At 37.8% G+C, this 21,343-nt stretch overlaps 1 protein-coding gene across 2 annotated transcripts in view; it reads left to right on the top strand.

The window, feature by feature from the left end:
* Window positions 1–3,836: 3,836 nt before the first annotated feature.
* The window catches only part of fxr2 (FMR1 autosomal homolog 2), a 33,993-nt gene continuing 16,486 nt past the window's right edge, over window positions 3,837–21,343 (top strand). For both annotated transcript variants that reach the window (XM_039659448.2, XM_039659447.2), the window contains exons 1-8: window positions 3,837–4,410; window positions 9,698–9,750; window positions 12,562–12,655; window positions 14,588–14,659; window positions 17,831–17,979; window positions 19,675–19,768; window positions 19,860–19,976; window positions 20,694–20,864. In XM_039659448.2, coding sequence (XP_039515382.2) covers window positions 4,360–4,410; window positions 9,698–9,750; window positions 12,562–12,655; window positions 14,588–14,659; window positions 17,831–17,979; window positions 19,675–19,768; window positions 19,860–19,976; window positions 20,694–20,864 — 801 coding nt within the window. In that variant the 5' untranslated portion in view covers window positions 3,837–4,359. The remainder of the gene's footprint in view (window positions 4,411–9,697; window positions 9,751–12,561; window positions 12,656–14,587; window positions 14,660–17,830; window positions 17,980–19,674; window positions 19,769–19,859; window positions 19,977–20,693; window positions 20,865–21,343) is intronic.

The following is a 21,343-nucleotide window of genomic DNA, read 5'->3' as shown; positions in this document are numbered from 1 at the left end:
AAGAAGGTCTCTTAAAGGGATAGTTCACTTTGAAATTAATTTTTGATATGTTTTATCTTACCTCAAGGGCATCCAAGATGTAGGTCTTTGTTTCCACAGTATTTTCAATTTTGATATTTTTTAGGTCAAACCGTTCTTGTCTGTCAGTCATATAATGGAGGTCTATGGTCACCACCTCAAAGAGCATGCACAGAGAAGTCCAGATTAAACATGATTTAATAACTCGTAAATGTAAGTACAATCGTAAATCACAGCCACGTCCAAGTGATCTGAGGGCAAGGGCGATTTGTGGCTGTGGTAACAAGAGGTAAAAACGATATAAATACTGTTCGTTTTCTCACACAAACCGCTCGTTTTGTATCTTAGGCCATCAATGTGTACTTACATTTACGAGTCATTAAATCATGTTTAATCTGGACTTCTCTGTGCATGCTCTTTGAGGTGGTGACCATAGACCTCTATTATATGACTGACAGACAAGAACGGTTTGACCTAAAAAATCTCAAAATTGAAAATACTGTGGAAACAAAGACACCTACATCTTGGATGCCCTTGAGGTAAGATAAAACATACCAAAAATTAATTTCAAAGTGAACTATCCTCCCTTTATCCTCGCCAAGGCTGCACTTATTTGAGGAAAATGCTGTAAAAAAAATGGCTTAAGATGTTTTTTTATAATGTAATTTATTCCAGTGATCAAAGCTGTATTTTCAGGATCATTACTCCCGTCTTCAGTGTTATCCTTCAGAAATCACTCTAATGTGCGAATTTCTGACTAACAAACATATTCTTCATATTTTTTTGAGGAAACCATGATACGTTTCTTAATATAAAAGTCTTTACTGTCCCTATTGATCAGTTTTGTGCGCCCTTGCCTTGCTAAAGAAAAGTATCAAATTATTTCTTTCAGAAAAAAAAACAAAGACCCCAGACTTTCGAATGGTAGTGGTGTATGTATTTTGTCCAACATCTCTAAAAATCTGTGCTATGCTAGTTGTTTTAACAAAAACACTAATCATGTTGAATGACAGTGATAAGTAAAAAAAAACAAGATAGAAGTGTCTCAGGAGTCAGGATTATAGAGAAGGCTGCATAAAAACCATAGACAGTAAAAAATAAAAACCAAAGACCCTGGATCAGAGCGACTTTTAAAGTGGTTTTAAGGATTTACAGTTCATGTCTGACACCTCCTGGAAGATACAAGTAAAGGCAAGCAATGTGCCATGCTGAGATAAGAGTTTGTTGAGCAATGCGCTGAGAACAGAGAGTGAGACCTGCATGTGCTTGCTATGGATTCATTTACACGATGGGCTGAAATGTATATCAATATGTTCACTTCCGCAGGAAAGTGGCTAATATCCACCTTTTCTCCAGTGCGGTTTAAATTATGGGAGGCACTTCCGGTTTGGGAAAGTTCCACTCAAAAAGACTGTCACAAATCATTTCAAATAATAAGGTTGCACTACAAATATTCATTATCCGTTAGTTTGAATGAACGAGCTGTTAAATTTCCTTCATGTTCTATTTTTAGGCGTCAGGATGATAAAGTGATGGTAACATTGATCTATGGCGACGGGTCTTTTCAGTTACTGCATTCATTCATTCCTGACATTTTCTCTTTCCGCTCCCTTTGTAATTCCGTTGTTATAGTAGATATGAAAAGGGAAAACAAACTGCACATTTATGGTCTTCCCTTCCGATTTATTTTACGGTAATAATTCAATGAAACAGTCTCTTTTTTCTACTCAAGTCTGTTTGTTTCCACACGGATGCTTTAAAATATAACTTTCTCCCCTTTAGTTTTCACTTCTAATCCTCTTTAACAGTGTTTTTAAAGCATGTAGCTTAAATCAAATATTAATAATAAATCACTTTGAAATGATCGCACTGTTCCAGCTAATGAACATCTGTGGTTAAAGCAACAGCCTATCGCTGCGAAAATAGGCTTTTGAGATTATTCGGGGTCTGTTGTAATTTGTTAATCCTTTTACACTTTTAAATGTCTTTGTAATGGTTCAATGGAGAGTAGAATAATGTTATCTTTAAAAAAATACATTCATTGTGAACCTTTCCCTGATAGTTTACAGTTAACTTGGTTGCTCCCCACAATCCGCGCAAAGCATCACGGGGCGTAAAAAAAAATTGATTTTTTTTTTTTTTTTTTTTTTTTTTTACAGTGTATGGGATTTTCAAAAATATACTGATCTACAGCTTTACTGTGCAGTTTATGCCACCTACTGTTTTTGAAATAGAATGTGAAACAGTATGAATATCAATAAAAACTTATAAACACTAATCTTAAACAAATAAACAGTTGTTTTCTGTTGTTTATATATTTAATTTATTTTTTTTTTAATTATTGCAAATTTAATTTAGTCACAACCAAAAAAAATATTTGGAAGTTCTGAATACATTCAATCAGTAGTTCCTGATTGTGTATGTTACGTTGCATGACTTATGTATGATTCTACATAAAACATGTTAAAATAATACAACAATGAAGTCAAAAATCAATCACACTGATGTTTGTCAAAATATATTTCTTTTATTTAGAACCTTGTGAGAACAGACATACAGTATATGGACATTATGGCATGGTGCATTGCCCTCCATCTAATGTCACTATTTGCATGTGTTTAGAGTCCTTTCATAAAAAGGGGAGCTTTGTGTTGTTTTCTTTGGCTAGTCATCACAGTTTGCTTGCTTGCTTGCGTCATGCAAAATGACAACTCTGCCTCAGTGAGAAAAATCTGCAAATCATTATATTAGAATGATAAGCGACACTGAAGAAATGTCAATAACTTCCAAATCTACATTATATCCCTTTACAGTGTCTTGGATCTCTTCATATATCCTCTGACGTGTGACACATGTCCTCCAACATCTGCTGTCTTCAGCTGTTACACCGTCAACCCCCTCCTGAGTTCCTCACCCTCTCATTTGGTCAAACTGTTTGACATGTCATTCCTCACACATCAATTAGTCGACCAACATCCTGGATCAATTCACATACATGTGTTGTTGAGTGACCTATCCCAGACAATTTGATGTACTTTTTAGTTAACCTTAAAAGCACTTTTGTTTCCTAGGCTATATCAGTCCACATGTGCAACAGTCATGAAGATTTCACTATCCAACATCAGTTAAAAAAAAGTATTGCAAGAATATAGTTCAGTTGTTATGCAGGGATTTGCTTACATATGGTATTTTAAAGTTGCCATAAAGTATCTCAATTATTTTTTCAGCAGCGTATCAATTACGCATTATTTATCATGCGGTTGCATAAGGTGTTATAACAGGCCCCAAATCATGTTCAACAAAAATGATCATAGGCTATTTTCAATAATATTTTAAATGAGTACTGATTCAAAAAGAAATACACTGAGTATTTTAACTGTTTGACATATATAATCAATCGGTTGTGCCTAATGCATCAAAGTGTGTTTTAAAATGAGTACATTTCATGGTTATTTATCATGCGGTTGCATTGAGTGTTACTTTTAACAAACATTATCATATTTTCCCTGAGGTAGGCTTTAAACTGGGGTCTTTAGCCTACATGGCCTGCATCTACATATCAGTTTTTGTGAATCAGTCAAAAACCAGAGCCACCCAAAAATAGCAACTAACTACACAACTGGCTATAATGAGAGTAATACAAACCCGGCGAACGAGGATGCGCGAACACTGGGTCCGCGTCGCCCGGCCCCCGACAATTCCACCAATCACGGTGCACGACTGTGCGTGAGTGGCAGCTGAGTATACCAATCGCGTGCACAAACTCTACAATGGGCGTGGCTAGAGTGGAGATGGGTGGGGATTTCGGGGTCATTCACAGACAGTCTTGCTGCTCCACTCTGACGGCGTGTGTTGGAGGGGAAGGGTGAAGCTGCACAGCAGCACTACAGTCTAATTAAAGAACAAACGTCCCAATCAACGGCGTTTTCAGACGTAGTAGAAAGGATTCTCACGAAAATCATATGCAAGGAACCGTGAGTTCAAGTGCCAGAAGGCGTCGGTGACCGTTGATCAACGGCTGCGCTAGCTGTTGTGCTAACACTCGTCATCAGACATCATCAATCCAATCCGTTTCTAACTGTATCACCGCGAGCTTCTCTCGCGCTTTAACCAGCAGTCATTGAGTTGATTTGCCCCGCTGGAAAGGGTGTTGGAGCTGAACCCCTTCCTGTGGCTCCTGTGCTCCCCCGTCACCTTTGCCCCCCTCTTTCACCCGAAACACTGGACACACACAAGCGGCCGGAGAACGGCGAGAGGCCCGTGAAGCTGGGGGTGGTACCGGACTCGCTCGCTTTAGGAGCGCCTAAAGAAAGGCTCAGTCGTGGGGACTCGCTGACCAACATGGACGGGTTGGCTGTGGAGGTGCGCGGCTCCAACGGGGCCTTCTACAAGGTAACCTCATTTTAAACGACAATATGAAACCATAACGGTCAAGTGTACCCATTCAAGAACGAGTCGGGACAGCTCAGGTGGGATGCAGTGATGTGTAACGTTATCACTTTCAAAGAGGCCCGAGATGTGCTGGTGTTTTGGACCTGCTCGCTCGATAGTCATCGGCCTGTTTTGGATTGATTGTTTGTTGTATTTCTAAGCTGCTAAACAGGGGAACCACTGAGTCCTGTTAGCAGGTCAGCTAATGAGTCTATTGATGAGAAAAGCCAATGGTAGTGTCTCAATCTAGTGAGCTGCCCTACCTAGACAGCACTTCTGGGCATCACAGGCGCTTTCATAAGAGGATGGGTGGCTCACTTTGTGTTTAGACACATGGGTCTGGTTTCACAGACAGGGCTTAGATTAAGCCAGGATTAAGTTCAATTAGCTTTGATAAACGTTACTGGTGTGAATGTTGAGAAAAAACAATGTCATGTTTTAAGTTATGTCGGTGCAGGTTAGTTGATGCAGCTGAAACATGCATTTCTGAGCCTTGTCTGTGAAACCAGGGGATGATGGGACACTCCATCAGTGCTCGAAGGGATAGTTGGCCCGAAAATGAAATGCATCATCCTCATGTTGTACCACAAAAGGAGATGTTAGGGTGTTATTCACTGTTACTGCATCTTTTTTTTTTTAGGGAATAATTCTTATGTCATCATTCTTCCAAAATCACGACTGAGTTTTCATTTTCGGATGAACTGTGAACTTAATAAGACGTGCTTGTTTTATTTTGTACATATAGGCCTGGTTTCACAGACAGGTCTTGGATTAAGCCTTAGTTTAATTAGGACATCAGAGTTTTTTTATTAACGTGGCATTACTGGTTTGTATCTTGAGACAAAACAATCGCACTGACATTTTTCAAGAACAGTGTTGGCTAGTCTGGGACTCATCTTAAGCATTGTCCGTGAAGCCGGGGGATCAAGTGTGTCGGCCTTATATTATGTGTTTTATATGCATATTGGTGCCATTGGTTGTGTTTTGTTTTTTTGATCCGCTTGAGTTCAGGTTAGGCTATTGGGAAACCACTCAGTCCAGCTTTCGTAAGGAAAACCGAATGGGCCATTTTGACCAAAGTCTCTGCTGTTGCCCATGGATTAATTCAGGTTGTGTTGACTAGTCCCAGATGATGAACCAATCACAAGGTGTTTAGGTATTGTGACCCTCCAGTTGTATCAAACTTCAGCTTCAGTGACACACAAATGTTTCAGTGATTTCAGTGGAAGTGTGAACGGAGAATTCAACGCGACCCTGATGGAACAGACCACATGAAGCTTTTTTTGTTGTTGTATCGACGTGGATATTGTTCCATCGGTATATAAGGATATACTATGTAGTGGTAAGGTGACAGTGACGGCTGTTTGAAGCTGTAAAACTGTGAGGGGCCGAAGCAGGTGCGAGAGGAACAGGTGATCTCTCTGCTGACACCCAACACTCTGCAAACCCCCACCACTATTACGAACACACTCCTATCTGCTCTTATCCTTTGCTCTCTTTATGCTGGTGCACATTATATGACTTTCCAGTTCTAGACAAAACGTGGCGATTGGTCTCTGTGGTCGTGGATCCTAATCAGTGGATCAGTCTTACGACCAAAGATAGCCTTGATCATTTAAAACTTCAGCACCATCATCTCTGTGTGTGTTTGCTACTACAACCCTCGTGGTCTGACTACCCAATAAGCACATGCAACATGAAATGGCGTATTGATCAAAACTTAAACCTACTTTCCTCAAGCTTAGTTTCCAAGATTGCCATGGCATTTTCCCAAGCCATTCCCAAGCGTCCTAGGGGTGTAACAATATATCGTGTCACAATATATCGCAATACAAAAATGCAAAAACACGTAATGTGGATAGTGACAATGTGTCGTGGATAGTCCCCCCAAAATAAAAAAAATTCAAATTTTCTGATTTTTAATTTAAATACTACAATAAACTTCTATATATAATGTATAATAATGCAATTTGTGGGTCCTGATTAGGGTTGGGTATCGAGAATCGAGTATCGATTGGAATCGGGACTAACTTTTTGTTTTTCCCGGAATCGTTCAAAAGTTAAAATTTCGATTCCTAGTTTCAATATTCACAGTCCGCCGAGCGGAAGAAGAAACCGCTGAACAACACCAACGAAGAAGCGTCTACCGGAAGTGTTGGCATAACCGCGCGAGTCAAACATGAGTAGCTTATGTCGGCGGTCCAAAGTGTGGCTTCACTTTTCTAAAAATAACGAAATCTCGGCAAAATGCAAAATTTGTGACAAAAGGAGTATTTGTGACAGAAGGAGTATTTCCTTCAGAAAGGATTATTTCCTTCAGAAAGGCCGTTGGTTAGCAAGGTTAGCTAAACTATTTTGACCCTGCCTCTTAGAAGAATCGGAATCGAGAATCGTTAGGAACCGGAATTGAAACAAGGAATCGGAATCAGAATCGTTCAAATTCAAACGATACCCAACCCTAGTCCTGATGATGCCAAATGTCTAATGTTACAAGTAAAAAATGGCCGACATCACTTTAAATATATATTCTGCACTCTAAAATAATTCATTTTTACATTTATTAATTTTAGCTGACGCTTTTATCCAAAGCGACTTACAATTGCGATATATGTCAGAGGTCAGACGCCTCTGGTGCAACTAGGGGTTAAGTGTCTTGCTCAGGGACACATTGGCGTCTCACAGTGGATTCGAACCCAGGTCTCTCACACCAAAGGCATATGTCTTATCCACCCCATAATTCAGTATGTTCAGCTTCAGAATCATTAATATTTTTATTCTGGTGTCACCATTGTCCTTGGGTTACAAGCACCAACTCCAAGCCTATTCATTTTAAACCCAATTTAGCATTTTAATCGATACCATATGTCTTGGAGTATCGCAATAATATCATGATATGTATCTAACCGTGATACGAGGGTATCTTTACACACCTACCGCGTCCATATTCATCTTGTTCTGTTTGTTCACCACTAGCTCACACTGATGACGTTTTATTCTTCTATATTAACTTGCGTCATAGCCCACGATTCAACATCTGTCATCATCGTACAGTCTACATGCATGTCGTATCCGAGATTATCAAATCCATGTCGTAACTGATCTTATCACCAAAATCACACAGTGTGTTTAGCAGGCATTGCTTTTCCCTTTCCTGACCCATCATGTTGTTATGTAAAAGATGATGAGTTCTTGCCAATTTAGTCCTGCCTTTAGTTTATTTTTTTATAGACATATTTAGCATTTTTGCTGTTAGCTATGTTTAACATGAAATCCCCCCAAAAAAACAAGTGTTTCCCTTCTGTTCTGGGATTGAAGATACACTCGAAGTGCAACTACATGTGTCGTGCATGTAACCAGGTTGTGAGTAGAAACATTTTTCGAACTTTAGCATGTTTCGAACTCCTTAGGCAATTGAAGGGGAAAGTCCGCCCCAATATTCAGAGTATTGATCAATGCAACTGATGTGTGCAATGCATATTATAACTTTTGCATGTCTTGAAATATGTACTTTCAGTGTGGTCTACACCAGATGCCGTATGGGTCATACAAGTTTGACCCATGCTTTTTTGCTTAAAGGTGAAGACCCAACTTTATGTATGTTTTGTAAAATTCCTTTATCTGTCAAACATTTTTTATTAGATTGTCCTGGACTTCACGCAAGCAAAAGGCTCTTTTATGAAGTTACTTCTTTGAAGGACATATTTAATGAGATTATGCCTGAAAAGGTTCTGGATTTTTTTTATCATATGTTAATTTAAAACAAAATATATTGTATAATATGACTTCTTGTTTATATTCGTTTTGTTTTTGTTGTATTTATATGATGATTGTAGTTTTGTAAATTAATTTTTGCCATGAAAATAGCTCTGACTGCTGCCATGGCATAAAATAAAATAATCTGAATCTGTACTTTCAGTTTTGTTGTCAAGCAGGGTTTTGTTTTCCCCAAAGTAACAGTCTTTTAATGTGTAAGACTATTTCATTAGTTTGAAATGAAGTTTAACTTCTAGGTTTCTGCGCGGTTCCCCAATACGGGAGTGAATGGAGGTCTCCGTCATACGTCAGTTATCTGCAGTCTGTAGTGTCACATTCCCAGATCGGCCACCCTAACGTAAGCCTCCATGCCTCTCAAGCGGTCAGCAGACTGAGATATGTAACTTCACAATCTAGTATGTTGGAATGGCTTCAACACGCACGGGACGGTCTATATTAAAAGCCTACCCTGTTGCTTTTCAGATTTTGCTGACTTGTTGTAAGCAGGGATTTAATATTGAGCTAGTTATTGTACATGATTTTAGATCCACAGTTTTTTTTACTGGATCAGTGCCGCCTTGACCGACATACAGAAAGAAATACTGTCTTTCTCAGTCGGATAATGTGGATTTGGCAGCCGTGAGAGTGCAGATTCATCTATTAGTCGCGTGTGTGTGTGTGTGTTCATGTGTCTTGTGACTCTAAATAGGCCTGCTTATGCACTTGAGCTAGATTTTCTCTCTTCCAAGCAGGTTACATGTCTCCCCGTCCCATATTAGGCATTGTCTGTATGTAGCTAAGCTATGATGGGGGGGTGGCGGCGACTGGAGCAATCGTGTTTTTGGCAGCTCGGGTAGATTTGTGGAGGTAGGAGGAGTGATGGATGAGGAACAGATTTTGAGGAGGGGACTCTGGGTGCCTTCCTCCAACTCCCCTATTACGTCTCGCATTCACAAGCTCTCGCATGCTACACCTGTGCCGTTCTTGAGGCCACGTTTGTGGCACATTTCTTTATCGACGTAAAGAATTAGTTCACTTCACCCTCAAGTTGTTCCAAACCTGTATGAATTTCTTTCATCTGCTGAAGAGTGTCGGTAACCAGACAGTTGACTTCAGTAGAAAAAGAAATGGGGTTTTATAAAAAAAAAAACACACATTTATACAGGTTTGAAACAACTTGAGTGAATAAATGATGGCAATTTTCATTCTGAAGTGATGTAATGGCACAGGTTTTGGGTAACGCTTCCTTTTACAGTACTTACCTAGAAAGTACTGGCTAATATAAGGTAAGTACATGGAACAGGGGTAGGTTTAGGGTTAGTACTAGTTATTACCCAGTAATTGTAGTTACTAAAATAAGTACATAGTATTTACTGGAGTGTAAAAGGAAGCGTTACCCAGGTTTTGTTTGCAAATGTAACTCCCTAAGCAACAGGTTGTAACGTGGTACTATGGAGAACTGTTGTGCTGATCATATTTTCTCTTCTTTTTTTAGGGTTTCATCAAAGATGTACACGAAGACTCCCTCACAATAGTCTTTGAAAACAAGTAAGTTGGCCGAGCTTTTCCATGCTCTTTCCCGAAGCCTTTATCGAGGATCTGCTTGTTGAGTGTTCACTCTCTGCCACCTACACAACCAACACACACATAAAGTTAGCCGAGAGGAGCTTCAACCTGTTTAAATGCGCTGTATGCATCTCTGGGGTCTTCGCAATGGTACTGCAGGCTGGCCTGTTACCAGTTACCTTAAAATATTTATATAAAATATATAAACGCACACACTACCATTCAAAAGTTTGGGGTCATTACTATTGTTATTTAGCAAGGATGTGTTAAATTGAACAAAAAGTGAAATGTTGAAATGTTATAAAATATCTAAACTTGTGCTGTTCTTTTTAACTTTATTAAACAGAATTGGTTTCAACATTGATATCCACAAGTTTCCTACGCCCCATGAGGCCTTGCGTCAAAAGTGGGCGCGACTTCCGGTTCGAAGTAAACAAAGCGCGATTTGACATGCTTGACACTCGTTCGTTCAACAGTTGACAGTCATTCAAGTTATAGCGATCCAAACTAGCTAACGATGTGGGAACACGACCTCAACCAAATTCAAAAGGGTGAAATAACAGTACCTTTACCCTCCGCAGTGGTTGATTGGGAGTATTATAATAACATTATTAATAATCAATACTCATCAAGGCATGGTGACAGACAGTTGTGCGAGCTGACAAACAATTAAAATAAAAAATACACACTTAGTCATTGTGCTTTGGAGTTTATTCAAAATTATAAATGAATGTGCTACTGGAAATTGGAATACATTAACTGGCACATTTGGTATTCTGTCAACACAGGCTTTGATCCTGAGTTTAGGTGTAACATCAGTAGCGAACAGCCAATCACATGCTGATAGAGTTTATATAATATTAAGAATTTAAACAAATGTACACAGGAAGATTCGTCGTCTTTTGGGAGGTGATGGAAACTACAGTCGTTGGCAGGATCAGAGACGGGCTCTGGCAGGATCACTCTGATTTCGTTTTCAGCTTATGTTCAAAACAATCACGTTTAAGCCACTGAATTAGTTTAGTCCGGTTATACATACAACCGCGAACAGCACATGTTGTCCCTGAGCTCTGTAACGACATCTCTCATAAAGATTTGCGTCTTTAAATAGTAAAATAATTCTCTGAAAAACAGCTAGCCTCTTCGCTAACTAACACACAAAATACCATTGGAATGCTACTTCCGCCGCATCACCGGAAGTTTCACCCACTTTATTTTTTACAGGAGCGCCCCTCGGAAACTTGTGGATGGGCCTAATGAGAAATGTTAATTGAGCAACAAATATTTTCTGAAGGGTCACGACAGACTGGAGGAATGATCACAGGATTGATCATAAAATGGAAACATTTTAAATTGTAATCACATTTCACAATATTACTGTATTTTTGATCCAATAAAGGCAACCTTGGTGAGCATAAGAGACTTCATTCAAACACATTTTAAAACACAGCGGCAAAACGCCAGCAATCCATCGGAATATAGACGTCCTTCACGCTGGCTGATTCCAGAGAAACACACAATGTAAACTTTCGTTCCTACCAAAACATTAGTTCCGAGAAAACGGAAGAGAAGCTTATAATCGCCATTGCTGTGATTCCTAATGGATTCGTATCATTTATGACATGACGTTGTTTGCTTATAGGGACCGCATGAGCGCAACTTTTATTAGAAATATTTACGAACGCTCCTTTTTTAAAGCGGGAATGCAATTCATTTGCCCATGGTGACGCCGATTTGACCGCAAATAATAATAATAATAATAATAGCTAACTATTTTTTCACGACCAAATCGGGTATAAAAATGCTGTCATTATAAAAGGTTTCTTCAATGTATTGCTTGTTTATTACATTTCATGTTGTGACATTCTGTTCTCCCTGCAACGTCAGAGCGTTCAAAGCGTCAACAAGCTTCCCCCGTACTATTTTGACAAGCGGTGTGAACGTACAGTAGTAGACTTCTAAAAAAATTGAAAATGGTTGTATCCATTATTTTATGCATTTCATTAATTCTAGTATGAACGCACAAGTATTTATTTAAATGCATGTAAGGTGGGGTCATATCTGATTTGGCACATCTCACTGTCAGCTTGTTTTCTTTAGCGCTTAACTGATATAGATCACTTCCACTTTTCCTTTAGCCATGTGTCTCTCTCAGCACCTGTGCTAACTCTCTCGGGCATCTGTCACACAGCTCTTTATAGTTCTCCTGTACCCCTACTCCTCCCATCTTTATCTGTCTTTTTTCTTCTTCTCTCACTCCCCCGTTTCGGGCGTACTGAGATCCATGAATAGCCTGGTGAGGTATGCAGGCAGGGGAGTGTGGGACGGTAGCCCTGCCATTCTTGGGATGGTTCTGCTGACCCGTGGACAACCAGGAGCACGATCATCTCTCTGATACCATGTGCTTTGGATTTTAGTAGATTTGTGTTTAATGGGGTCTAACTAGATTAAGATTAAGTGTAAGTGTTCATGACACTTATTCAAAGTTGTGAGCTTTAGATGTGCATCTGAGAGCATATGTTGTGCTCATTTCAGTAGAGCCACAATGAACCCTGTTGACACCCCTCGCACATTTACTCCTCCACTAGAGTGAACCTAAATTGACACGGACATCTGCCAGAGGAAACGTATTAAACTGTGCTGCTTCTCTCTGCGTTGGCTTCGTGAGCGCTGGGTTTTTGGGGATGGGGTGTCAAAGAAGTGAAACTGGAGTTGTACCTGTCGTTAGAAAGCTGACTGACAGCTCCCTCTGTTTGTGTGTGTGTGTGTGTGTGTGTGGCTTCTTTCCACAAGTTGGCAACCGGAGAGACAGCTGCCGTTCAGTGACGTGAGGTTGCCGCCCCCAGCCGATTACCACAAGGACATTTGTGAGGGAGATGAGGTGGAGGTAGGGATACACTCACTCCTGAAACCCCAGGAGCACTCCTCAAATAATCACCCTAAAAAAAAGCCCCCGCATATGAATCATCACTGGACAAATAGACCTTTGAAATGCTCTACAAAACATGACTCTCATCTTACATTTACTTTGTACTAGGGATGCACGATATATCGGCCAGGATATCGGTATCGGCCGATATATGTTCATTTTTAATGTTATCGTTATCGGCCCGGTAAGAAAATGTGGCCGATATATTAAAGCCGATAAATAATGTATTATTCCCTTCAGCTGAGACGCTCATTGAGAACTGTTTATGTTTTTGAATTTCTTGAAATATGATTGAAATCTCTTCAAAAAAATGAAAATACGGTTCGGTACAACATATGCACCACAAATCTGTCATATCGGCTATACAACACTATAATGAGAACGTCATTATAATTGTGTGCTTGGGACATGGATTTAATTGTGAGACTTTTGTTTTTGTAATGAGGCTCTCAAAATTAGATAATTTGGATTTAAGTTTATCGGCAGATATATCGGTTATCGGCTTTCAAATATAAAGAATTATCGGTTATCGGTATCGGCCAAAATTTTCATATCAGTGCATCCCTACTTTGTACATTATGTGTCATTCTTTAAAGACAAAATGAAATGCCTTTACAACACATTTAACTTTAGTAATATGACGTACTTTTCGAGTGAAAAGCAGGAAATTATGTATAAAGGGGCTTTATTTATTATGAGATTTTGTCCATGGGATTTGATGCCCATGCAGCCTTATTGTGTGCAGAAAAGTAATTTAATAGGTGACAAAAGTTGTTGACTACAAGATATTTTGTCTATAATAGTAATAATAAAAAATGATTTAATGTTGTATTTAAGAGTGTTGAAGTTGTTCATTCTGATTTATACCTATTGTCTTTCCATCAGTATATTCAAAATACTTTCACTGCAACACCTGTACTATAACTTAAAGGGATCATGACATAATCAAATTTGCTTTTGACATGTAAGAGGTCTTTGAACCATTAAAACTTCATGCAAGTTTCACGGCTTATGACGTCGTCCACATTATAAATAACTTAGCATTTATTAAATCAAACTCCAAAATCGGTTGGTTTTGATATTGCGTGATCTGTGACGTCACACGGACAAATACGTTTGTAAAAATGTTTTCTTTGGCGGCGCTGATACTGTTTCCTATGGAATGACGTTACCCAATCATAACAGTGGCCGTTTACTAACAAAAATAACATTTGGAAATAATCCTTTTGCTGCATATATATTTGTTTGTGTGTGTGTATTCAAAAACTTATCAACATTTAAAAGTGAACCTCAAGGAAAATTTTAAAATTAAATTAATAAAAATCCATGTCATGACCCCTTTAAATTGAAAAACATGATAGATCACTTGATATTGCTTTTTTGTATATTTGTTCCCATAACTGGTCTTGGCTGAAATGTATGTTTATGATGCCTTCTAGCTTATTTTAAGTGTTTTATTGAGTCTATGTTATTATAGAAGTTCAATATCTACCATTTTTGTTATTGGTCATAAGAAAATAATTTTCTGTTTATTGGTCAAGTCAAAATTTATTAAGCAATTTGGATGCAGCACAGATAGACAGACACATACAGTACATCATAACAGTAATAATAATGTAATAAATACATTTGGCAAATATTGTGTAAAATAAGTGTTTCTGCAAATCTCAATTGCCATCATAAAATTATTTTATAATATATATTGGGCATCCTAATCTAGGTAATGGTGTCCTCCATTTAAGAAATCGGTTGATCGCCTTCCCCCTCTCTATCCTGCAACACACTCCTTTTACCATACAAACAAATACCAATTAATTTCCTGCTTTCACACACACTTCATTTCAGTGCTTTCCTTACACACACTCACCTGAGCTGGTCTTTCTCCTGCAGGTTTACTCCAGAGCCAACGAGCAGGAGCCCTGCGGCTGGTGGATGGCGAGGGTGAGGATGATGAAGGGAGAGGTAAGTTCGGCCCAAATGAGCAAGCTGTGCACATGAGCATGTGTTCGACATTTCAAGGGTTCTGACTCTCATTATTCACGAGTCCAAAGTGAGTGTATGAATATTGATGAAGGGTGTTTCGGGTCTGTTTGAGACTTGCTGCTCCAGTAGGGCTTTAATGTGCACATCTGCTGCACTTGACCCAGTTACCCACAACCACTAGAGTGATCTCATTTATTGAGTCAGACTGAACCCCCTGGTGATCTAATAGTAGATCGCCTTAAGCTCTTGAATATGTGTTCAGTCTATACAAGCAAGATAAATAAGCGCAAAATGTAGGTCCATTTAAAGACATCTGGAATCTTCTGTATGAATCCCGGATGCTCTGGTTTCAATATCAGAATTATTTAAATTAGGAATACAGTGACGTGAGACTACAATGGAGGCGTTTCAGGGAGTTCAGAAACGGAGACACTAGCTGCGCAAATTGAAATTGCTAAATGGAAACGCGTCCATTTCGCAAAAACTCCCGCTTATCACAAAAAAGTTTTTATGCTCACATGAGGAGGTTTTTCAGGCAATTCAAAAAAGGAGTATTTCTCAAAACGGCAATGGAAACGGGTTTTGCGCATTTACAGTCACCTGACTTAGAAGACGCGGTGCGTTTAGGGTCCGTGTCCGCAAATAATAATAATAATTAAGTGTTTCTGCAAATATATGTACATCTCAATTGCTATCATTAAATAATTTTATAATATATATTGGTCATCCTAATCTAGGTATATGTCTTCCATTTAAGAAATCGGTTGACCAAAACATGCCACCTTCCCCCTCTCTATCCTGCAACGCACTCCTTTTACTCCTTTACACACTCCGAATCGAAAGCTAATACTTGATTATGTAATCTGTTTGAAAATTTCTCTCTAAAGGCGCATCCGGATATGGAGATAATTGTTTAGCCGACACTGATTTAGGAAAACAATAGTTTATTAATAATGAATTAAAATGCCTTGTTATTTTTTCAGACATTTATTATAGCCTATTACTCGCCTATAAATCCCCTTTCTGTAGGCTGTGGTTACGGCTCTTCTCATTCAGATGTGGGACAAATATCATTTCCAGGTTCTAATTTGGCCTTAGAAAAATAGTAAAACCTAAAAAAAAAAAATTCATATTAATTTGTGAATATTTTAAATGTTTAATAAAGGGGCAAAAAGTCATAAACAAATATTTGAAAATTCATCTAATATATATATTTTTATAAATATATTTGTATTATATTTATTTATTAATTTATTTATATATATATATATATATATATATATACACACATACATGCATATAGTACATACATATATATATATATATATATATATATATATATATATACACATACATACATATAGTACATACATATATATATTTATATATATATATATATTTTTTTTTTTAGGTCTACAGGTCAAACTAAAATGTTGGTGTTCAACTTCGCTTTTTAATAATACAACCGTTAATTTTTCGTTTTGCAATTATGGGTAAAATAAGGTAAAACGAATGCAAGTACACACAGACCGTTTGGACAATATGAGACAGAGTTCTTTATTAAATTCATTAAAGGAACAGGATTAAAGATTACAGGAATAGCCTACTGGACTCAAACCTCAAAGAAATGGCACAATCAAGACCTCGGAGCAGAAATGAGGGAGAAACACCCAGGAACTCCGTGTCTTTCCCTGCCTTTAACGCTTGGATAACACACCACGTCTCCTTCCATTAATAATAAAAATGTTGTCTAGTGCGGTGGCTGTGATAAAGGTTATAAACCTACCATGTCCATTGCCTTGATTTTTGGAATGACTTATCGCAAGAGGGAAAAAAAGAAGTTTTAGTCGCATAACATCGGTTAATGGAAACGTTGCCGTTTTATCGACATTTAGAAACTTATTTTTGAGCTAATCAGTAATGGAAACGCGCCTACTGATATAGAGAATAACTCCCACTGAAGGGACTTAGCAGACCTTTTCCACGCTCAAAAAGCATCATTACACACTAAAGAAAAATCATAATGAGTCCTCTATAATACTAACACACTCTACCAACACTACTTAAACTCCTCAGAGCTTGTGTCTGCCACTGTTTGTCACATGTTCCTGTTCAAACCTGCCTCTGGACACACATTTTGGGTAATTAGGTTAAGGCAGCACATGGGTGACAGGCAGACCTCTCCTAGTGAAGCACTGGGACCCTGTCTTCTCCCTCCTGCACACTTTACTCTGGATACTGGGGCAGTCGGATAATTCGACGAATTTAGACCTGACTTTTGACTGCATTCTAGGTCATTGAGAGACGCTTGTTATGCTGATTTGAGATGGCTGCCGGTTATTATTTGGGCAGGAAGGGCTGTTTCCCGTTTATCTTAAAATTGATTTTCTTCCTCACTGCTTTTATTGTGTTACAGGCAGTAGATACTTAAAGTTGTCTAAATGCTTCAGTCTGAGAGATGGCTTCGGTCTACGTTGTCGGGATAATTCCTGTTCAACTGGCTACACGGAAGCTTTATTATACATTTTTAAAGCCGGATAAAAAGTTTGTTGAGGGTTGGTTTGTAAAGGACTACACACCTGCGCACATATTTATTCAAACATGCAAGAAAATTTAGACAATAACTTGATTCTAGAGCTGCTTTGAAACTGTCTATACTGTTAAAAGCACTATATTAATGACGTGACCTGACTTGCTAACGTGATTTATTACTGTCATTTTGAGCCGGTGGTCTAGCACAACAAAACCGTCTTTGAGCAGCTTCAGTCTGTTAAAGTAACGAGGCTGTGAAAGAAGCTATTGTTACTTGTGCAGTAAACAGTCAGCTGGTCATTACTGCAAAATAAACCCAACAAGAGCCAGAATTAAAGATTGACTACCTTTATCTCACGTATTGCATGCATAATTGCCAAATAAGTAAGTAAGAGGGGATTTAAGTGTTTTTGAGTTTAAATGATTTTATTAAATGGTCAAATAACCATCTGAAACGTCCTTTTGGTCCCAAAATGCTGTGTTTGACCAATCAAAATGATTCCAGTTCGTATAATAATAAAATTTAACTACCCTAAGTGATTAACAAGCGTAGGTTAGCATGCAGTGTCTTTGTGGTGGGCATTGTGATATGTTTTTATTTTTATTTCGTCCATTTAGTTTTATGTGATCGAGTATGCAGCCTGCGACGCCACGTACAACGAAATCGTCACATCGGAAAGAATCCGGCCAGTCAATCCCAACAGCCCCTCCTCTGAAAACTCCTTCTACAAAGTCCCTATTGCTGTACCCGAGGATCTCAGAGAAATGTAAGTCACATGTTCTGATGGTCCACTTTTTAATGTGTACACCTTATTAATGCAGTGGTTCTGTGGGGTCGCAGGTCTATCTGATGGGGTGACGCACGGTAAAGGTTGCGTAACGTTCACATTTCAGCGATTTGGATTCTGCTTATCGATTCCAATATTGTTTTTGAAAAACATTCTTTTGCAGCTGAATGCCATTACTAAATCCTCAGCCTAAAGAAGACACAGCTTATAAACTAGACTAACTGATATGCATTTCAAACATTATTAATGACAAGTGTACGGTCGAGAATACAAGAAGAAATAGTCAAATTAGCAATAGCACAAATAAATTAGGGCTGTGAAAATTAATTGCGATTAATCATATCCAAAATAAAAGTCTGAGTTTACATAATGTATTTGTGTGTGCTGTATATAATTATTTTGTATATATAAATACCTATGCATGCATGTATATATTTAAGAATTATTTGTGCTTAAATTCTGTATATGTATATAAATACATAATCTATATTATAGAAATATAAATATTTTATATACGAATAACACATTTTCCTAAATGCATGTGTGTGTATTTATATATACAAAATAATTATATACAGCACACACAAATATATTATGTAAACTCAGACTTTTATTTTGGATGCGATTAATCGTAATTAATTTTTGCACAGCCTTAAAATAAATGCAACTGAACAAAGTTACTGCATAGTTTTACTTTCATAAATAAAATATAGATTTATCCTTGTTAAAGTTATTCAGTGAAGATCTGTGAGTGATTTTCTTTTTCTTTTGATTAATAGTAATGACAGACGGCAGCAGGTTTATTGGGTATTAGTAGTGTTCATATTATATAAGAGGTGGCTTCTTGTGCCAGGCACAGAAAACGCGTGCCGAACTGAGTTCTTTCATGTCGTCTTGCGCTTTAATGGTTTACAACCACATTGAAATGTACACACAAGAATCTGTAAGCAGAATTAGAACTAGAATTGGAATTGATATTCGATTCCCAACTTTATCTACAGCAGGGGGTAATGCTAAATGCGACTAAGTCATGCATAATTAGGGTGGACTTTTGTAACTTTTGAAATATTTATATTTCACTACAGTCCAAAATTTTGAAGTCAATATAAAAAAATAATTTATATAAGTGTATATGACCATTTATTATTAATTTCAATTACATCATATTATTTTGAACTTTCCATTCATCAAAAAACCCTTAAAAAATCTGGCTATTTCCATAAAAATATGAAACTGATGATAATCTGAAATCTGATTTCTGAAGGGTCATGTGACACTGAAGACTGGAGTAATGATGCAGCTTTGATCACAGGAATATTTTATATTGTAATATGTTACAGTTTTACTGTAATTTTTATCAAATGCTGCATTAGTGAGCATAAGAGGCGTATGACCTCAAACCTTTTCTGTATATTTTCTGTTCTGTTCACTTCCATCTTGCTTCCTCTAGTCTAAGCAGTATTTGGGTTTAAATTTGTGTGTCATTTTATCTCCAAATTAAGCCAATGTGAACAGATGATGCGACAATGCTTAAAAGCCATGAAAGAAAAAATATCTTTGAGTAAAATAAAATACAACCCAGGTTATATTAACTATATTAATCAGACCGACAGAACCATTGCTTTATTGATTTCATACATTTTGGAATAATTGTTTTTCTTTTGAATGACGCAGCTGTTTAACTGAGAACATCCACAAAGACTTCAGGAAAGCAATCGGCGCCAACTGCATCTTCTACAACACCTCTACACACCAACTAATTGTCCTGGTCAGTGTTTTTCATTCTTATTTATTCTCTCTTTAATGAGACTGAGATGTGCTCTGTTTGTGTCTGAAGGTGTTTGTCTGTTCCTCCACAGTCCACGAACGAGTCCACGGTGAAACGAGCATCTCTACTGAGTGACATGCACTTCCGGAGTATTCGCACCAAACTCATGCTGATGTCCCGTAATGAGGAGGCCACCAAACACTTAGAGGTTAGCAGATATGTGCTTTTAAAAAAAAAAAAATTTTTTTTTTTTTTTTTTTAGGACTACCATTTGTTACTCATTTTGCATTTAAATAGGTTAGCCTGTCCTAAACAACACAATAATCATGAAGATATAATAGCTGGTAGAGATTATTGCATTGATCGTTAACAGAAATGGTAGCTTGGCATTTGTAAAATAGTTTTCGTTCAATTGAGTAAATATTGAAAAAGACTTTTATGCATTCATTAAATTTTATCATGTGTATATCGCGATTATGTTTGGCAGCTTGGTCTGTAGATATAAGTTGAGCAATAGTTAACTTGATTTAGTTCTGGTCAAATACCAGTTCATGAAGTAAACAAACTGAAGCCTTTTGGGTAAGCAGATTTTTATTTTTTTATTTTTTTCCTGAAGCGCCACAATTTGTGGAAGGAATTCCTCTGCAGTTCAAACTTTGTCCCCCTGTTGATTGTTAGTGCAGTTTTCTTTCTTTTTTTGTGGTCATTATATGCATGTTCCAGTAAAAGTGATCCTGGTTACGCTAGAATGGTTTAATTAAACAGACATCCAGCTAAACATCTTTCAGTTGACTGAGTAATGTTGTATTTTTTTTATTTTTTATTTTTTTACTGTTCAAATTGCTACTTTGCTACATGCAAAGCACTTTGTGATTTTTATCTGTGAAAGGTGCTATATAAATGTGTGTTTTTGTGTGTGCCGCAGACAAGTAAACAGCTGGCGTCTGCGTATCAGGAGGAAGTGAGGGTGCGCGAGGATCTGATGGGTTTGGCCATCGGTTCTCACGGAGCCAACATCCAGCAGGCCCGCAAAGTTCCCGGCGTCACAGCCATTGAGCTGGAGGAAGAGAGCTGCACATTCAGGATCTACGGAGAGGTCCTCATCCTTTTTTTTTTTTTTTTTTAAGAGCTTTCTTTAGAGGTGTAACGATACATAAATTCGTACCAAAAAAGTTCAGTACGAGTCTTTCGGTTCGGTATGCATGTGTACTAAATGGATACACTATAAAATCTGGTGAAATATAATACTTAATAAATATATTTGCTAGGGCTGTCAAACGATTAATCGCGATTAATCGCATCCAAAATAAAAGTTTGTTTTTACATACTTGTTTTTACTCATTTGAGAACTGCTGGAAACGGAGTGTATGGGGCCGTTCACATATCACGTCTTTAGCACGCTCAAGATCATTATTTAAAATGTAGGCGTGGCGAGAAACATCTCAACTTTTTCAGAATGCCACAAGCACTCAAAGTAGCTTGCTAGCATATTTTGGAGGGCTGCAGCTATCGATTCTTTTTGTTGTTTTGATTAATCTAGCACTTAATCGATCGATTAATCGAGTAATCGGATAA

This window comes from Pimephales promelas, chromosome 1 (assembly GCF_988280905.1).
Source record: "Pimephales promelas chromosome 1, fPimPro1.hap1.1, whole genome shotgun sequence".
NCBI lineage: Eukaryota > Metazoa > Chordata > Actinopteri > Cypriniformes > Leuciscidae > Pimephales > Pimephales promelas.
Note: the sequence above shows the minus strand (reverse complement) of the source record. Positions and strands in the feature narration are given on the sequence as shown.